This window comes from Ammospiza nelsoni, chromosome 3 (assembly GCF_027579445.1).
Source record: "Ammospiza nelsoni isolate bAmmNel1 chromosome 3, bAmmNel1.pri, whole genome shotgun sequence".
Classification (NCBI taxonomy): Eukaryota; Metazoa; Chordata; class Aves; order Passeriformes; family Passerellidae; genus Ammospiza; species Ammospiza nelsoni.
Genome location: NC_080635.1, coordinates 106,258,757 through 106,277,997, shown reverse-complemented (window position 1 = coordinate 106,277,997; position 19,241 = coordinate 106,258,757). Strand labels below are relative to the sequence as shown.

The 19,241-nt window shown below is 37.1% G+C and overlaps 1 protein-coding gene across 1 annotated transcript in view; it reads left to right on the top strand.

The window, feature by feature from the left end:
* The window catches only part of ASCC3 (activating signal cointegrator 1 complex subunit 3), a 251,444-nt gene that overhangs the window by 33,065 nt on the left and 199,138 nt on the right, over positions 1 to 19,241 (top strand). The window contains exons 5-8 of the mRNA XM_059469026.1: positions 9,163 to 9,283; positions 12,032 to 12,239; positions 12,972 to 13,113; positions 13,672 to 13,797. Of these exons, the coding sequence (XP_059325009.1) occupies positions 9,163 to 9,283; positions 12,032 to 12,239; positions 12,972 to 13,113; positions 13,672 to 13,797 (597 nt within the window). The remainder of the gene's footprint in view (positions 1 to 9,162; positions 9,284 to 12,031; positions 12,240 to 12,971; positions 13,114 to 13,671; positions 13,798 to 19,241) is intronic.

Genomic DNA, 19,241 nt, shown 5'->3' with positions numbered 1-19,241 from the left:
TTTGTTGTATCTTTGAGCCAGTATGAGGCTTGATCTATTAATGATACCTTTTGAATCACTTTCAATATATTATTAAACTTAATGAGATCTTTTTTTAGAGAAAGCCAGTCTGTAGCAGATGGAACTTTTCCCTTTTGATTTTTTTTGATGCTGAGTTCTTCTCACATCCACACGGAGACATAAGGAAATACGAGTTCTGTCAGAAAGGCAGTCAGATGGCATCTGAAACATTAGGGCTCTCTAATTAACTGGGCACAAAATTGCTTTCCTCCAAATCATTTTATGGAAGGTGGGTAAATGAGCCTTAGTTGGTCTTATCGTAGTCAAGCTATGACAGCTCCAGAGCTCAGCCCCCAAGGGGACTGAGTGCCAGAGGCCAGCTCACTCAGACCAAGGCCGTGGGTCAGCCCCTGGCAAGCAGGGAACATTCAGCTCTTATAGTGATTAGCCAGCTCTTATGATTTCAACTTTGCTTGCTAGGTAGCTTCTCTTGGCTTAAGGCTCCAGCAGACGGTAGAGAGAGGAGAAGGAGAAGACGCCGGCTGTTCCACATGTATGGCTTTATTGGAGGGGTCCGTGAAGGCTCTCAGCACTTCTTCTTCCGAGTTAGTAGGGGTACAGTATGCTACTTTTATAGCCTTGGCCCAGATCCAATCCTGACCAATGGCAAAGGTTAGAGTGACCATAAGTGACCAATAGTAGGGTTAACAAGTTATTGCCTTACGTGGCTGTAGGGATAGGTTATAGGGCGGATGTCCCTGGAGTCAGGAAGCTTCTTTGCTGCTGTGTCAGCATTTCTATTATTCAGATTCTCCACGGGGCCCTGGCTAAACTTGTAGGTTTCACTGCAGGTGGGGAAGGGAAAATCCCACACAGAAATCCCTAGCCCACATCTGCCTGATCTGTGGAAGTGTCAGGGCCAGGTTTGCTGCAGGGCTGGTTTCTGTCACGCCGCGCCTGCCGCAGTGCGAGCGCTGCAGCTCTGCAGGCTGAGCAGAGTTTGTGCTGGGCTGGGGCTCACTGGGGCTGGGCTGGTGCTCACTGGGGCTCACTGGGGCTGGGCTGGTGCTGGGCTGGTGCTCACTGATGCTCACTGGGGCTGGGCTGGGGCTCACTGGGGCTGGGCTGGTGCTGGGCTGGTGCTCACTGGGGCTCACTGGGGCTGGGCTGGTGCTCACTGGGGCTCACTGGGGCTGGGCTGGTGCTCACTGGGGCTGGGCTGGTGCTCACTGGGGCTGGGCTGGTGCTCACTGGTGTGTGCCAGTGCCACCGTGCTCCTGCTGCAGCCTCCCAGGGAACAAGGGCAGGAAGCACAAAGAGCAGTCATTCAGGTCTGTCTCCACTGCTGGTCCTGAACTCTTCTGTCTCTCTGTCAAAACTGGGAATTACTGAGGAGGCTTAACACATGTTGGTTCACACATTACCAAATGCACAGTGATGTGGTAGTCCTGGTTACCTGGGAAAGCTAGGCTTTAAAATCTTCCATTTTCTGAAATAATTTTTCAGGCCAAAGCTTGCCTAGTTTTCTTCTCACCCACTCATGTGTGTGTCTACCAGGGTGCTGGAGTTCACAGCCTGGGGTTGGTAGTCTTAGTCTGTTTTCCTGGCTAACCCTGTTGGGTCCAGCAAAGAATATTAAAATTCTGGCTTGACTATCCTAATTGGGATAAAACTAGCTTCTAGTATTAGGGTCCTGTGCTACTCTTCATCATTCATTGCTGTTAAACACCATAAACCAACTCCTTGCCTTACTGGTATTTTGCTTTACTCTGTCAGTACACATTGGGGTAGCGGATCCACCCTCAGCCAAGTCCTCCTTCTGAAATGGGCAGGTTTGGGAATTGCTGTCCTTTGAGATAACCTGCAGATTTTTGCCTCTTGCAGAATAGAATTCTGTGCTAACCACTGCCATTTTAGAAGTTTCTTAAACCCTCATCCCTAAAAAAAAATTAAATCAAATTGATTCTGATACAGAAATCACTTCCATAAATGTATGTTTTCTGCTGGGTACTGTCAGAATTCCTTGCCCTTGTATCTACAAGTAGGAAAAGCTGCAAGTCCTAAAACATCCAGTTTCAGGACTTTTTAAATGTAAAAATAATTTAGAGCTTATCCCAGAATACTTCTGAAGATAAACACCAGTTTAAGGAATCATGTAACAGTGAGGTTTTCTACATTTCAATTTGTCTTGAGGGTTTTCTTTTCATAAGGCAAGTCAGTACTCTGCTGTTTGTAGCTGCTGTTTGACATTATTTCTAATTGCCAAAGTCTTCAGGCTGAACAAGCTGGTGGAAGTTGCCTTGTAGCTATGTATTTGAAATTTTCAAAATAAGTGTATCTGTCTAAGTTTCTGATTAGTCTCTGTTAAAATATTGTTGATAGTGACGATGATCTCTCCAGTCTACTTATTTTCACGCAAAAATATTGAGAAAATTTGCTATGATTTGTGATTTTGTGCTTGTCTCTTTTTCAGATGTAGTAGGTGGTTTTAGGATTTGCACAAGGAGCTGGTGGAAGATTTTCATCAAATTCAAATTATGCTGTGACAGATTGTGCTATTTTTTAAGACAAATAGTAAAGAATTATATGCAATCAAAACTGATAGTAAAATAAATAGGTTTAGGCCTATTAAGCAATATTTACATACACTTTCAATCTGATAGTCTGGTTTTTAAGTCTTGTTATAAGAAAAACATTTTTTTTCCCTTTAACTGATCAATTTCAGTGTTTTAACTATAGATTTCAATTTGATTTAAAAGAAGCCTTGAACCTGTAGGCTTAGTCTTCTAAGACATTTGTTTTGATGTTTTAATACTATTTTTGAAGTTTTACTTTTTGAAGTTTATTCTTATCTATTTACTAATGTAAATACTAGTTGGAGTAAAATTTTACAGTCATCTGTGGATACAGAAATACTTAAAAATAGAGTATAATCCCAATATGCTGAGAAGAGATGGTATTTAAAAGAGTAATTGTCCATGTCTTTGTCTTCTGGACTAAAGACGTGTCCCATATTGAAGACCAGATTTCCATCAGTTTTTGTTGGATTGCAATGGAAGAAGTAAACAAAAGCTGAATGTTGAGTAAGAATTTGTTACAACTTCATTATCTTTGTGCAGATGTCTTCCTCAATGAAAACTTTTCCATCAGCTTCCTTACTCAGCCTTCTATCATATGCTTCTAAATGTGTTGGGGGGATTCCTGCAATTTTGCTGCTTTTTTAAAATTTATTTCTAAATTTTTATTTAGTTAATTATTTTCTTCTGATTGACAACTGGTAGTAAAATCTAAAAATTTAAAGCTAACTAACAGACAGATCTTCAAGACTTCTCTGATAAGAAGGAGTAATTCATTCATCTTCTTGAATCTGGTGTTTGATCCCACTGGAGGCTGCCTGAGAGCCAGATGCTCCTGGTTCCTTGGAATTAGAATAAGGCTTATTCTGCCTTATCTGATTCCTGTGCTCAGTGAGATTGCCATGTGAGAGTCCTCCAGCCTCCAGGAATAGCCATCAGAAAAGCATTGGGCATATATGTGGGTTATCAACAACTTCTTAAGAGGGCTTGAAGTGTCTGGTTAATGTTCTGTTTGTTGTGAGACCACTGCAATTAAGCTGAGCTTGCTTAGATTCTGCCAAGTCTCCTAGGTGGTTTGTAGGGTTGGAAGATCATTTCTGTGTAGATGGACTAAATGTAATAGGTGTTTTATTCAAAAAAGCCAGGCTTTAAAAAAAGAAAAACAGATCTGTGAGCTGAATTCCTTTCTTACACACTTAATACCTGCTATTAACAAGAATGGTAAGAAATGCTATATCTGGCTTGTCTCCTTTTAATCAACCTGTAAGAAACACAAGAAGACAAAACATCTGAGATTTGGTTTTAAACCAAGTGTTCTTCTATAGTCTGTAATTGTTAGAGGGGATGATAGTCTCTTCAGCACAGCAGTAATTAGCAATCAGTGTATATATGATATCCGTAAAGTTTGTGTTGATTTTTTTGTATTAAAAAAACCCTCTATCTTCAATGTCCTTGTTTTTGTTACTGAATCTTTTTAAGCAATATACAAGGTGCTGTATCCAGATAGGTTTTCCAATAAGCCTGTAGTCCAAGAAAAATGTTCTATTTACCCTATAATTTTTTTTTTTTTTAATGAAGCAATCATTTCAGTAGCTTCAGAGCTACTAGGACAGAAGAAACTTGAGATCTTGCTATGGTGATTATTCTTCCACAGCTGTTTCAAAACTGTGCCTTGTAAAGCAATATCATCTGCAAACAAGCCACAAAATGCAGGGGTAGCAGTTGATTGTGTAGGTGGGACTCTGTAACCAAAACCTGCTGTTGGGCTATAAGAATACAGAGGACAACCACTGGTTGGCTGAATTTGGGTTTCTGTTTCATTTATTGCTGTAGAACAGTACTAAGACTCAAGTGAGGTACAAGGACTGTTCGTAGTCTATTTTTGTGTGCACTTGTAAAACAAAACATTTTCTGAGATTTATAGGGCTCTTTCCCACCTCAGGGAAGATGTAGAAGTCAGGAAAATGCCCTTGTGATGGCAGATAGTTTATGATGGCAAAGTATTACTCACAGTTCCGTGCCTCATATTTGAGGACCTCCAAAGCTCCTTGTAAATTATACTTTATAGAATTGAAAAGAGAATAGTACCTATTTAACATTCAGAGTAAAATCTTGTTCCAGTCTTGAACATAAAGATGTACTTTTTTATGTCTGAGCCTTACTTGAAAAAATTTGCTATGTCATGTGTCTCATTGGGGTTCAACTCCTTTCTGGTAATTCTAGCAGATAGACTGCTGTCTATATGTAAGACTCTTGTCTGCCTCCTTGCCTTTTCCATAAAGCTGGCATTTATTCAGGAGAAATCATTTGCATGGGGACCTTGCCTCACCTTTCTAATGCAATATGACACATCTTGTCCTTTTGTTCCTACATTGATTACTCAATATGCTTTCTTCCAGTTATTAAGCACATAAAATGAAATGTAACAATCACTCAAAAAGTATCAGTGACATATATCTCACTCATCTCTTTCTTCATGGTTACAGAGCAGTAGCTGAAGTCATGTGGGACCTTTGTTAGTGAAGGCAATCAGGGTTGCCTTTTGGGCATAATCTATTACTGACTTCAAGGAGTGTAATAATTTGGCTGGGATTCAAGAAACTGCTGATTGACACACAGCCTCTCCATCTGTTGGCCACTGTCTAGTTTATCTCATTATAACTTAATCAACTATGAATATTTACCAGATTCCTTTGCCTGCTCTCAGGGTCTTTGGTGTTGATTATTCAGGCCAGAATATATAATAACATGTCAAATCTGAAATGTTAGTGCCTACCCTGCTGGATTGGGTTTACATGGCCAAGCCTTGCTAGTGGAGGCTGCTTCAAGGATGGCTTCAGTGAGAAGCTCCTAGAAGCTTCTCCCATGTCTGGCAGAGCCAAAGATGGATGTGCTATGGATCAAGGCTGGGCCAGATAGAAATGGTGGTTATGTCTCTGTGATAACATATCTAAGAGGATGAAAATTTATCATGCAGTTGACTCCTGGCAGGGACCTGCAGACCCATGGAGAGAGAGGCCTATGCTGGAACAGGATTCCTGGTAGGACTTGTGACCCCATGGGGAACCCATGCCAGGGCAGCCTGTCCTTGAAAGCCTGCACTTTGTGGAAGACCCTCATGGCAGCAGTTTGAGGGGATCTGTTGCCTGTGGGATGGACTCACAGACTCTTGGAGAGCTGTCTCCCTTTGGAGGGACCCCACGGTGCAGCAGGAAAAGGACTCCTCTCCCTGAACAGTGGGAGAAACTGCCAGTGATGGACTGACCATAACCCCCATTCCTTGTCTCCCTACACCACTGGGAGAGGAGGTACAGCTGGGAAGGAGAGAGAGGTGGGGAGAAGGTATTTTTATGGGCTTCTTTTACTTCTCATTATCCTGATCTGATTTTGATAGTAATAAGCCTCCTGCATGGACGTGTTTTCATAAGCATCAAAAAATGATAGGGTAAAGAATTGTACTTCAAAACAGCAGCATTCTGTGATAGTTATTAATACCTTAATTAGAAAGCAATGGATTACTCCTACAGTATGAACAAATATGAATATTAATAATATTTTGGTCTTGCAAGTTCTCAAGTTTAGTTATTTCTGGTCTTTGCAAACTTTTTCTAGCATTGTCAGTATTTCTGCCATCAGTGGTAGGTGGTGAGAGATCTTGCTGTGTAACTTTGTCTCTCAGTACTTCTGCTTGGTTTAGCTCTCAGTTGTTTTCCACCCAGGAGCTCTGGCAGGCTTCTGGTGAGCATGGGAGACATCTTGTCAATAAGAACGGGTCATTGCTTCTGATCTTCTATATCCTTTTGCTTTTCCCCTCATTCTTGAGCAAAGAGCTTACTCTGTCTTAGCTGTTTAAAATGTCCTGAAAGCCTCCTTTATATTCAGGAACACCAGGGTTAATTAGGTGACCAAGCCAGCTCTCAAACTGCTGGTAGCAAATGAATATCTGTCCACCCATCAAGATGGCAAAATGGAGTGACTTCACCACACAGGTGTTGCAGAGTCTGGCATGGAGTATTGTATGGCTTTTGCTCTCTCTGACTGGTAGGATGGCTGGAGAGTGGGATGTCCAATTTCACCTTGGTGCTCTTCCTTTGAGCCCCTGTCTCAACAGGGCTGGAGTTTTTGTTTCATGATGTCTGACCATGAAGCAGAATGTATTGTGTAACATTTCTGCTTCTTTTTGAGGTTCTGCTGTTCTTCCTGGGTGAAGAGTAGGACATGAATGGTTTTTGTTTCAGAATAGATTGGGAAAAAAGGGGAGGGAAAACACTGTCCTGTAAAAAAAAAAAAAAAGGATGGTATCTATTTCCCCAGCAAATACCATCTTTTCTGACTGATGCTTTTCTAGATTGTTCTTAACAACTTCAAGTGAGAGAGATGTTTTGGAGTCCTGTGCAGAGACAGAGATCTACATTGGATGTTTTAGAGCTAGTGTGGTATTTGTCTTCTGATGGTGGTGTGAGTTTGAGTTTGGGCATTTTGGGGGAGTAACACACTAAGTCAGAATGTGCTTACATTGTGTCTGCTGCCTTGATGAGAAATTAGTGTTTGAGCCCAGATCTGGTTGCATTGAAAGAATTTAATTTCCCTGTGTTGCTGGTATTTCACATTCAAGAAATCATTAGATAAGTCAAGACAAGTTTGTGTTCAGTTCTTTATACAATTAAGCTATTTCAAATACATTTGTTTTTTTGCTGCTTCAGTGATTATTTTTCTCTCCCTGTCTTAATACCTCCTCAAACTTACCAGTGCTAAATTGCCTCTTTCTTTTGAAATGTAAAAACAAGGTCATCTTATAGCTTCAGATAATATTAGTTAAAATGTGTCTGTAAAGTGACAGTAAAGAGCTATGCAAAATAGAAGAATTAATGATCAGTGCTAGATCATTAAGTGAAGGCTGGATAAAGGGAAATCCATCATAGCTTGAGATCCCTGACAGCAGAATTGATGTCTGACCAGCAGTTCTCTGTTCTATATGTTTGTAGTATGTTAATTTTGAAAATCTTCTATTTGTCCACATTTATTGAATTTTTTTATTTTGTGGAGACTGCTTCTCCAGCTTGCCATCACTGGTTAGTCTAATTAAAGAAATATGAGCCTTTATACCTTTCAGCTATTAGTTCATGGTCTCTGCAAACTGCACCATCACTGTACTAATTTGCAGAAATCTTATGTTTTCCTAGAAACCCCTGAGGGCCTGGAGTAACACTTTTTCCTTTTTTCCCCCTCCCTTATTTTTAAATGACAGCTTGTATTATGAAGTACAGATTGACCTGAAAAAAAGGGATCATTGATTTGATGCCATTGGCACTGTTCAGAATTTTGCAAATATGTGAAGAGGTAACATAAAGTTTTCTCAAGGTGTTCCCCAAGGACAGTAGTCATAGAGAGCCACAGAAAAATTCTTTGTTAAGGAGTTGGCAAATTAAATACAGGACAGTAAGAGACCTCTCTCTCCTTTTGTGGTTAGAACAGAAATGCTTGAATCCTACTGTGCCAAAGTCTTACTCTTTCATAGAACATCACATCAAAGTACATTACACATTTTATTCTTACCAGATTCCTGAAGTTATATGGATAATATTAGCAGCAAATTCAAAAAGCACTAAGGAGAAACTGGTCTATTTTCCTTTTTAGAAATAGAAAAAATCGAGAAAAAAAATTGTTTTGAGCAGTATTAAAAATCAGAAATGCATTTTGAGTAACTTACTGCTTATTGTAATGCTTTGATTTTTGACAAAATAATTACAGATAAGATAGAGATGAAAGTACTTTTAGTGGTTTGGGTTGTTTTTTTTTTTCCATTTCCATTCCATTTCCATTTCCATTCCATTTTTTCCATACGGTATTAAGTGGAAAATGGAACTTTAAATAGGGAACTGTATTTGTCTAAGCTGCTACAAGAGAATCATTTGAGTAAGAGTATCATTGGGCCAAAATACCACTTACTGGTACAGAACTCTTTTCTGATGTACTTCACTTACCTTATGTGTTCAAATTGCACACAGGATTATATGTACAGGTACTGAAGTCAGTAGTGGTGTCATCTTAAATGTTTCTTCATATTCTTGCTGTACTCCACATCTATGATTTTTTTTTGGTAGGACAAGCCTGTGAAAGTACAGTAGGCTACACCTCCTGTTGACTATAAAGGGAATAACTTCCTACATTCCTGACTTTCATGAGAAAGCATTGGTCCTCTTGATTCATCTGCATAGATTATGGAGAAGTAAATTTACAGCATATGTAAACAACCACTAAGACACGTAAAGTTTAGCCTTAAGAAGAGTTAAATTTTATATAAGAATCCCCAAGAGAAAGTGAGTTTTACTTAATAGACAAAATTCACAAATTTTTAAATATTTCCAGCTGAAAACTTTCTGTAATTCTCCCTTTTTGTAATAGAGAACCTGGTATTAGAAATTATAATTTCCTTTGGATTAAATTACTGGGAAGTGAAATTCATTTATTTGTTAGATATTGTCAACAGATATGATGTTGCCAAGGACAGAAATATTGCAGTCCTATTTAAATTTAAAAATTTATGTACGTTAGGATATGACTTATTACTTTATTTTCTTTTTAGTTATTTGAGCTGCTAGGCCCTGAAGGTTTTGAACTCATAGAGAAACTCCTACAGAACAGATCTCTGATTCTGGAAAGATCTTTGACTTGTCCAAATGATAACAGGTTCCAGGCTCTCCAAGGTAAGTGACTACAAAATTTTTGTTCCAAATCAGATAAAAAGTAGATTTCTAACTGTTCTGTTTTATTTCCAACAGTAGTACTGTCCATGTGTAATTTAAAAACAAACAAAAAAATCCCAGGAGACAATTAAGGAATGTATTTCTGGGCTTAAGCAAAGAAAGTCTGGTTTTACAGAAGAAACAAATATAGATTGCATATATTTATTTACTTTTCTGCACTGCCTGTGGGCATGTGCAAATTTTGAATGTATTAACAGTTGCACTTTTCCTGTTTTAATGGATTACTCTGGAAATAATCTGATCTTCTATTATTCCTCATTTGCTTTCCTGCTTCCTCTCTACTTGTACTATCATCTAATGTAGGCCTTGGGGAAGAAAAGCACAGTTACAACTTCTGAAAATAATAGAGTCAAACTTAAGCATGAATAAGCGAGAGGGTGAAAAAAAGGAATTCAGGTTTTGTTTATAAGTTAATATGTCTGCACCAAGTAATTATTTTAAAATAAGTTTTACAGATCATTGGTTTAAAACAAGTCTTATAAGTTTCTTTGACAAAAATAAATCTGATAGCATATGGGTTGTGACTTGGGATAAATCTTACATGGACATAGCGCCATGCAGCGCACTGCGTGTTACAGCATATGGAGTTGGAAAAGTGTGAATAGAGCCAGTAATGGCGGACTTGTGTATCTGCACAATAACTTTAAAATGCAACTGACCCCTTTTTAATGTTTGTCTTCAATGAAACATAACATAAGCAAGCGTTCAGAAGTTCATCTCTTGCTGTGCTAATGGTTAGTCTAAACTCATCAGAACAACTGTTAGTTTTACCTTTCATGATTTCAAAGATGAATGTCTTCCTGTATGACAAGGCTTTCTATCCTGATAGCTTTCCTTTCTTAGGTCATCAAATAAAAAATTAAAATACATTCAGTATAAATTGAATTAATACATTTTTCTCCTGTGTACAGAGTTTAGTTACAGGAGTATTTTCTTCTCGCTTAGCAGAATTAGTATTTTGGAAGCTTTTATGAAATTACTCTTCATTATGCCATCATTAAAATCAATCACAGTAATTTCAGCTAGAATGTGGAGGAAGAATATTTTCAATGTTATGTTTTTCAGACAATAGAAAAGCATTAACTGATTTAATGCTTTTTTTCACTGATGAGAGAATTCTTTCTTTAACTGTGTAAAAAAGTCAGTGATATTAATGGTATTTGCTCTGAGACTGAAGATGCTCTTGGCCCTGAGTTCAGTATTTTAATTTTAATAAGGTTTTATTCTTTTTAAGTTGATCAAAATGGTATTTCTAATGGAGAAGTCCTATCTTTCCAAAATTTCACTTGGGGAAGAGACTAATTTCTGTCTGCAGAAATTTAATAAATTCTGAGTAATTTGTGCCTTTAAAAAATTAGCAAAAGTCGAGAAACTGTACATGTACTGCTTTTTTGTACCATGCTGTATTATTTGACTAACTCTTATGTAATTTACTTTCATGACAGTAAAGGTGATTGTGGTGTTTATCAGACAAATCAAGTAACATTTCTGTGCCCTGGTGTGTTCAGTCTGAATTAAATTTGGTCAGAGAATTGTGTCCATTGTTGTCCCCTTTTAATACAAGAGAGAGGGAGAGAGAGAGAGAGTTAAAAGCCGCAGACATGATGGTATTAATGTGGACATTCTGACAGTTTATTACAATTTTTTTAATGCTCTTCAATGAGTTATTGTTGCCTTATCCAGTATGCATGCTGTGAGATGTAGGAGTTTCACTGTTGCTGTAGGTGAAAACTAAGCAGCACAAATTGTTCAAAATGTCAGTCAAGTGGGTTTATTTGATGAAAAAAGGTTTTCAAGTTTTTTGCTTCAGAGTTTGGCTGCAGAAGTTCATATGAAACCTAACTGAGTTAAGTATTTAATATGCAGTCAAACCTATATGAACTAATAATCTGTTTGCAGAACTTTGAAAAATGACATTTAAAACCGCCAATATTGTTAAAATGAAAACAAAATAAATCTCTCCCAGCCTGTCATATATAAAAGACTTGGTTGTGTCTTCAGTTTTAGCCAGTACTGATCTCAAGAACATGAATGTAACAGCTTTTTTGGGTCCCCTGCTCCCCTGGATTTATTGTTTACTGTAATTGTTCTGTGGTTCTGATTCTTCCTGATAATCCTGCTGCTTATTGACATAAAAGAAAGGAGTCCTTGTGATTGTATAGAGTAGGATAGACTTCCTCACTTGTTCAGGGAAATTGCATTGTGAGTATGCTTTCAATACAGTCATGTTATCTAGTTTATATACACTAATTGGTATGTGAAGAGGCTGTTTAAAAAAAAAAACCACCCTGTTTAATCTGTTGTCACCCATCCTGCTTATCAGTGCATGTATGTAAGAGCAGAGATAAGAGGCAAAGTGGCACTTCCACTGCAGATGAAGTTGTTACAAGTACAGAGAACAAAAAATGTCCTTCCTTTGCTGCTAGTCCATCCCATTGCTTTGGGATTAAGTGTATTTTAGATGTCCTGCCTTTGGGACATGACCTGGTGGTACTTCTAGATGTCTTGAGCCCAACTTATGCACAGTCTACGTAAAGTTCAACTATTTTTAAACACAGAATACACTCACACATGCACGCACAAACCCCCCAAAACAAGCATGAAACCCCCAAACCTTTAGAATGAAACTGGGGGGGGAAAAGTGGAATCCAGTACTTATGGAGATGCATGTCTGTTATCATATTGCAGAACAGTGCAAGAAGTTTATAGGAGAAAACACTAAACCAAATTATGGTTGTCAAGTCACAATTCAGTCTGAACAAGAAAAGTTGTTAATGAAGCAATATCGTCGGGAAGAAAAACGAAATGCCAGAAAAGAAAAACAAGCTGTGGAAGATGGAGAAGGTTCTGGAGAAGGACAAATGTGCTTTGATCCCAAAGAGCTGCGGATGCAAAGGTAATAAATCCCAAAAGTTGAGAAATGCTTCTATTGTAATTGCTACTTCAACATATCATAACAGTTTATTTTCTTTTAGCTTGCTTTGGTGATTAGGTGATTCTGACTTCAAGTCACGTTTTATTACAAGCGTAGAATTTTTTTTTATATGAAAACCTAATTTTCAGGAAAGAAAGCAGTGATTTGCTTAACGAGAATCTTCTTGATCTCATCTCTGTGGGCTGGAATTGCAGATTAGTGGGGTAGGCTATCTTTCTTAGTTCCTGTATGCACACTGCTTGCTTAGGATTTATGAAGTCTGTACTAAATCTATCAGAACTATCTTTCTTTTTCTCTCTCAAGATTAATGGGTACTATTTTCCAAGTTGACAGCTAGAAGGTAGTGGGAGGAGTAGAGGAGGGAGAGAATAAGGAGCAAATAAGCTGTTGTATTTTGTATTGAGAAAAATATAGTGAGAATGGTATCTAACTGTGAAATCATGTTGCTGTGTTGCTTAAAAAGAGTCAAAACTGCTTTTAGGAAAGTCTTGCACTTGTTGAATTGCACTTCTCAATTTTATCTAAACCATGTGTTTTAAGGTTTTGGTCTAACTAGCGCCAGAGAATAATACTGTAATTCGTTTTTTTATTTCATTTCTTCAAATCTTGCTCTGACTTTAATGTACCATGCTCAGTTTTTGTGATGGCAGCTTGAAATGGGCAGAATTACTGCAGGTATTTTTCTGCCCACAGAGAACTAGCGCTTCTGAATGCTCGGAGTATGCCAGTCCTAGGTAGACAGAGAGAGCTGAGCGTTGAAAAAATTCATTATCCACATGTCTATGACTCCCGAGCTGAAGCTATGAAAACATCAGCATTCATTGGGGGTGCAAAGGTATGTTGGTGCATGACCCTTCTTGAACAGTGCATCTTTCCCCATGAGTAATGTGCAGCAGGGTTCCCTTTGTTTCCTTAGTCTCCTCCTTCTCGGAATCCAACGTATGAAGCGGTGCTTCTTTGCAGAGGGTTTTAAAGGCTTTGATATATTCTATTTTTACTTTGATTCTGAAAGAAATAATATCATTTTCAACTGATGTATTTGCTTTTATTTCTAGGGTCATTTAAATTCTTAAGATATTATGTTTTTTTCTTTTGGATACCTTTGAATTTACTTTAACAAAATAAATGCTTTATGAAATTCTAGACCTAATGGATTCTGAATTTAATAAAACAGAATTATCTTTTTTGGGGTTTTGGGACTATTTTATGAGTAGTAAAACTGATTTTTTTCCATTTGGGGGGTTCAGTTCTATCTATAAAAAGGGTGAGATTTGCTTTTGGTTTGGATCCATTTTTTGGAGGAAAGTGATAAAGCATGGTTCAAAGTGCGTTATGCATAATGACACTTTCTGTTTTCATACTTTTAATTAATTTTCCTGTAATACACTTTCAGGTGTTCTTACCAGAGTCAGTTCAGCGAGAAAATAATAAAATGTACGAAGAGGTGAAGATCCCCCATAGTGAACCAATGCCTATTGGTATTGAAGAGAAAATTGTTTATATTAAAGACTTAGATGAGGTGAGTATACCATTTCAAAGACATTAAATTAGTTTTTACTTTGTATTATCAAAATTTAACTGGAAATATTGCCAGTTTTTCCAGTGATATGTGATAGGTAAATGCAGGCAGTTAATTTCTTCACTACTAATTTGAAGAATATTTATTGGGGAACGTAGTTCAGTGATACAATCCCCTTCATGTTGACTCAGATTCAAGGAATTGTTCATGAGTTGCAGTTCTCCATTCCTTTGGCATTACGTTTTCAGTTATTTATGGTTTTGAGCTGTGATCTGAATCAATGAAATGAAAGCATTACAGTGATTCTGTTCTCTTCTGAAGATCACAGGAGAAAGTGAGCCTGAGCTTCTGTACCTTGACCTGTACAGGGTGGCTTCTGCTGCACAGCCCTATTCTGCACCAGGGTTACTGTGTGATGCAGCTCAGGGGTGTTGAATATGGTGTTATGGACTGTGTCATGTTATGGGGTGCAAAGTCATCTCAAAATGTGCTTTGATGATAGAAAGTGAAGAGCAGAGAGGAAAAAAGCGGATAAAACAAATGTTAACATTTCAACTTTTAGTGATTTAAAATGGTGAAAAAGCTGAGGTAAGGGGAGTAAATTTCTTGTTTGTTATTTACAGTCTAGAACTTGCAGTACTCCATCACAGGTACCTATTTACTCCTTGTTGTATATGTCAAATCTATTGAAAAGGGGAAGATTTGGTATTGATTTGAACAGAGACATAAAAAGCAAGCTCTGTGTACAGTGAGGGTTTATGTCTCTTAGTTCTGCAGCATATAACATGGATACGTTATTTCCACCTTTTTCTCTCTGGGAAAGCAGGAAATGAGAATATATGCAAGGCACTTTATTGTGATTATGAATAAAGATTTAACTCTTTCAAAACAGAAGACAATTTTAGAATCTGAATCTATTCTTTTCTGCTTAGGTGACAGTGTTGTGTTTATGAATTGACTGACAGCCCTTAACCAGATTGAAAAATACAGAAACTGCAGCTATTGTCATTTTGTATGACAGTATTCAGCATGACAGCTTTCTGCAATAAAATGTCTTTTTCCTAAGTTAAATACTACCTACTAATCTGTAAACTTTTTGGAAGAAGTACCAATATTTCAAAAGGCAGTAAGTGGTTTCAGAAAAAATATGGTTCAGACAGAAAAATACCTATCTAAAATGAATAGTTTGCTGATTTTTGCACATGCAATATTTAAAATAAATGTTTAAAAATTCATCAGTAATACAAATTTAATCAGTAACTGTCTTTTGTAGATTGTGTATCATCAAGAGGTCTGCTTTTCAGTTTTACAGTGAAATTTTGAAACAGAAACCATCTTCTTCAGAACTTTATTCTTTGATATGATTCTTATTACATGAGATCAAATAGAAGTGTCAACAACAAAACCAGTTTTGATTGTTTGAACACATATGTGTAATTCTTGCTCCTAACTTTAGTATTGATTTTAGACAACAGATGTCAATTTTATGAAGTTTGTCCAGCTGTAGGACTTCTCAGCTTCTTGATTTCACCAATGAGACTCATAGATTTGAAATTTGTTAAATAGGAATTTTTTATCAAGGAGCTAAAAGAGGCTGGAACTCCCAATGAGTAAGTTAAGACATCCTTGTCAAGATGTATCTTTGTTAGGGCAAAATTATTTTCTTTTTGTTTTCTCTTCATGGCTGTTTTAAATCTCTAAGCTCAGAAAATACCTTGGTTGGTGTTTCAGATTTTTGCCAATTAACAATCAGTTTAGAGGGCATGAAGATTTTCTGTCAATATGTTTTATTTTGGATTAAGCAGTGTAAGCAAAAGCAGAAAAATAATGATTTTCAAGTATTTCCTAGCATGTATAGGTGCTCATAAAATAGCTGTATTGTCTCTGTATGGATATTTTTGCAGGATTATCTAAAATTTGAGTAGGTGATCAAGGAGTAGTGATGACAGTAAATATAACTAGATAATTCCTAACTAGGAACTTCTAAAGGCATCCTGAGGAAGCTGACAGTTCTGCTGCTGTTGACTACTATGAGGTGCCATTAGTGATAGAGTTTTGATGTAAGACATTTAGTCTAGACATAAAAGTACTCAGCCTGTTTGACAAGTCAATATACATGCCACCCATAACCCCAGGGGTGAAAAGGCACAGAACAACCAAGCCATCTATTGTTGCTGGGTATTGTATATTGAGCTTTATAAGCACTTGCTATTCTCTGAGGAAATCTTGATGGTATTAAAAATTATAAATATTCTTCTTGCCTTCCTTTTTAGTCTGTATGTTTTCATTTGCACAAAAATAAGTTTAAGAACTCTCTATTTCTCATGGGGTATGTGATTTTGATCACATTGTCAGCAGTAGAGTATTTGTGTAACATTTATTGCAGCATACACTATTGCATTTCAGCTTTGAAACTCCTAAGGTCAGAACTGAGTTCATAAGGAATTCATTCGTATTTTGGACTGTTGGTCAGAAGTTAAAGCTCTGCATCATATCAGCTGGAAGTAATCTTGTGTTTAAAATTATTTAAAGTATTAGTTAAGGTTTAGATTTTCTTATTTCCTGTAAACACAGGTTGAGAAGAGATGAGAGAAATGTATTCCTCTAGATACTAACAAACCACATTTTAAGCATATATATGCTTCCTTTTTTAATAGTTTCTTATGTGAAAGCATAAGGCAAAATGGCAAAACCTCTGCGAACCAGCACCAAAGGCAGCAGCAATGCCTTAAAAACCAGGATAGATATTAACACAGGGTTCTTTTTTATAAGGATTGGCAGTGTAGCCAGGGTGCATCTGCCACTGCACTCCACAGTGAAGAAATAACACATTTAAGTTAGTTTTAGTACTATATTATCTGAAATCTTATGGCTGGTATTTTCAAGGTAAGTATTTTGTTTAGTGAGAGCCTCTTTGCAAAGGGTCAGAGTTTTCCTAAAAAGTTTATGACTTCATGATTAGTGAAATAACTGCCTGAAAGAACGCAGGTGCTAAGATGAAACTCACATGAACTGATAAAGGTCCAGATTTTTACAGCTACCATTCCTACTTAATCCCATTATACACTGCAAATATGAGACCAGGAGTGACTGACCCTGCACAATTTGGCAGCCATAAAAACATTCCATAGCCTGTCATAAACAGCTGGCTTCAGCACTCTCGTGCTTTCTGTGGTGTTCCTTTTTCAGCTTTGCCTCCTACCTTTCTTTCTGCATTGTGGTCTGAACTGCTGTGTCACTTCCCCCAGCAATCTCACTCCTCCTGTGTTGTCTCATACTGTTTATTTCCTGCCTGTGCTGAGTTGGGAGCAGGAGCTGGTGGCACAGAGGGAGCTGAGCTGCTGCTCAGGAATGTTGCTGATGCTCACAGGTGGAAGGGTGCCTGTGTCCCATGGAAGGAGTCTCAAAGGGCTCTTACAGAAAGCCCGCAAATCCCACCCCCAGCCCCCTTTGTGGGTATCTGTTTTTCTTGACATTTATTATTTCTCAGACAACTGTGGTTTTACCACTGTTCAAGCACAGGTGGTGCATAAGTAGCTGCTTGGTCACTCCAGTTTAATCTAAAGTATTATAATTCTACTATTTGTACAAGAGATGTGCCAGCTACGTTGTTTCAATAATGGGAATTTTAAAAATTGGGAAAGCACAAGCTTAGCTTTATTATCTTTGCTCAGTTGATATGCAGCTTGACCATTAGTGAAATATACTTTTTGTATTTATTATAAAGGTGGTTTTGTGCCAGGCTTTTTGCCAAATAAATGTACCTTTAAAGTCATAAAGTCAGGCCAGGGAAAGTTACTATTCAAGATTGTGAAAACAAGTTTTATCTAAAAAATTGCTGATCGAAAAAAATTACTTCAGCTTTTTACCTAAAGTGGGTGTTCAGGGTAGGATTTATTTCTTTTCTTCATGTTATTTCCATTTCCTTTTACTAGCACTGCTTAATGATCTAAAGAAAGGTATTTTTTTTCTCTCTGCATTATGTGAAGGAATTATTACAAAATCAATATGCTCTCTTTTCCTGTAATGTTTTCTTGTTTTTAGAACTGTACAAGGTAAGTCTACTGAATTAAAGTATGCGTGTTTTTGGATAAATTACATTTTTCACATCCAGAATATTGGATCATTAATTCCAAAGTTGATCTTAGTGCATATTTCAGTTGCTTATTTTCCAAACAGCAATTGATGGTTGAACCATACAGAATAATTTAAAAAAATGTTTTGCACTTAATGAAATCTTGTCATTTATCCAATGAATTATAATCAGAAATTGCTCTGAGGAGAGCTTAAAAGTTCTGTTATCATTAGCCTCAACTTAAGACAAGGAAAAGCATGTATGTCAAGGTACAATTGCTTTAATGGCTGGTAGTGCATATTAGGGATTGCACTCAGTCTGCATATTTCAGGGAAGGGGGTTCCAAAGAGGGTTGAATATTTGCAATACCAGGTGAACAAAAATATTGGAGTTAAGATTCAACACTGATGATGATCTTAAAGCCTACAAGTTCTGGCTTAATTTTCTTCAATATATGTGGTAATGGTATTTTCTCATTTTTTTAGAACTTCAGATACTATATGTAAAATTTCTGCATCAAATTGTTTGATTATTTCGCTTACTCTTAAATGAAGGTTTTAGGCATTGTTTCATTAAAATTCTAGGAATAAATATTATTGCTTTGGCTTAAAGCGAGCAGAAATATGTGCTTCATGCTGAACCAGCAGTTTATTGTCCATCTTGTACAAAATTATCATATTTTCCATTAAGAAAATTCTGTTTCTTAGTAGAAACAGTTTATTAACTCTTCATCATCTGTAACTATGATGTGCAAGCTGTAAAGTGGTATTCTGATTTAAAAATTTACCTGTAATCTCACGTTGCAGACATGCAGACACACTCTGTGACTTGCTACTGATTCACCTTTGAAAGACACTTGCTGTGCTTGAATATAATTCATTGAATGTAATATTTTTAAACATGTGCCTTACTTGAGTGCAGCTTTCACTGCAGACAGATGTGACTATATGATTTCCTAAATGCTAAGAAGTTCTTTTTTCTTTCAGCAGTGGAGAACATCTTCCCGTTATGATAAATCAAAAAGTATTTTGAAAAAAAAACCTCTTACTTTATTGATATAGCTTTTAATACTAGAAATGATACTATAACATTTTTCTGGACTCATAAAACCTTTCTACTATTCTAATATGCCTTTGACAGTAAGATGAGTTTTTTTGTGCAATAGGATCACCGATTTTAACGAGTGCCAGATTACTAACTTTATTTTGTGTAACACCTTTAAAACAAAAAAAGATATTTAAATAGTTCAGAGGAAAAGAAACCTGATATGGTCATGTGAAATAGATCTGATGCTGTATTTGAAATACAGGTACATTGCAGGGATAGCAAGGCTTTATGAATGTTATAGTACAACTTTGAATTAATGGCA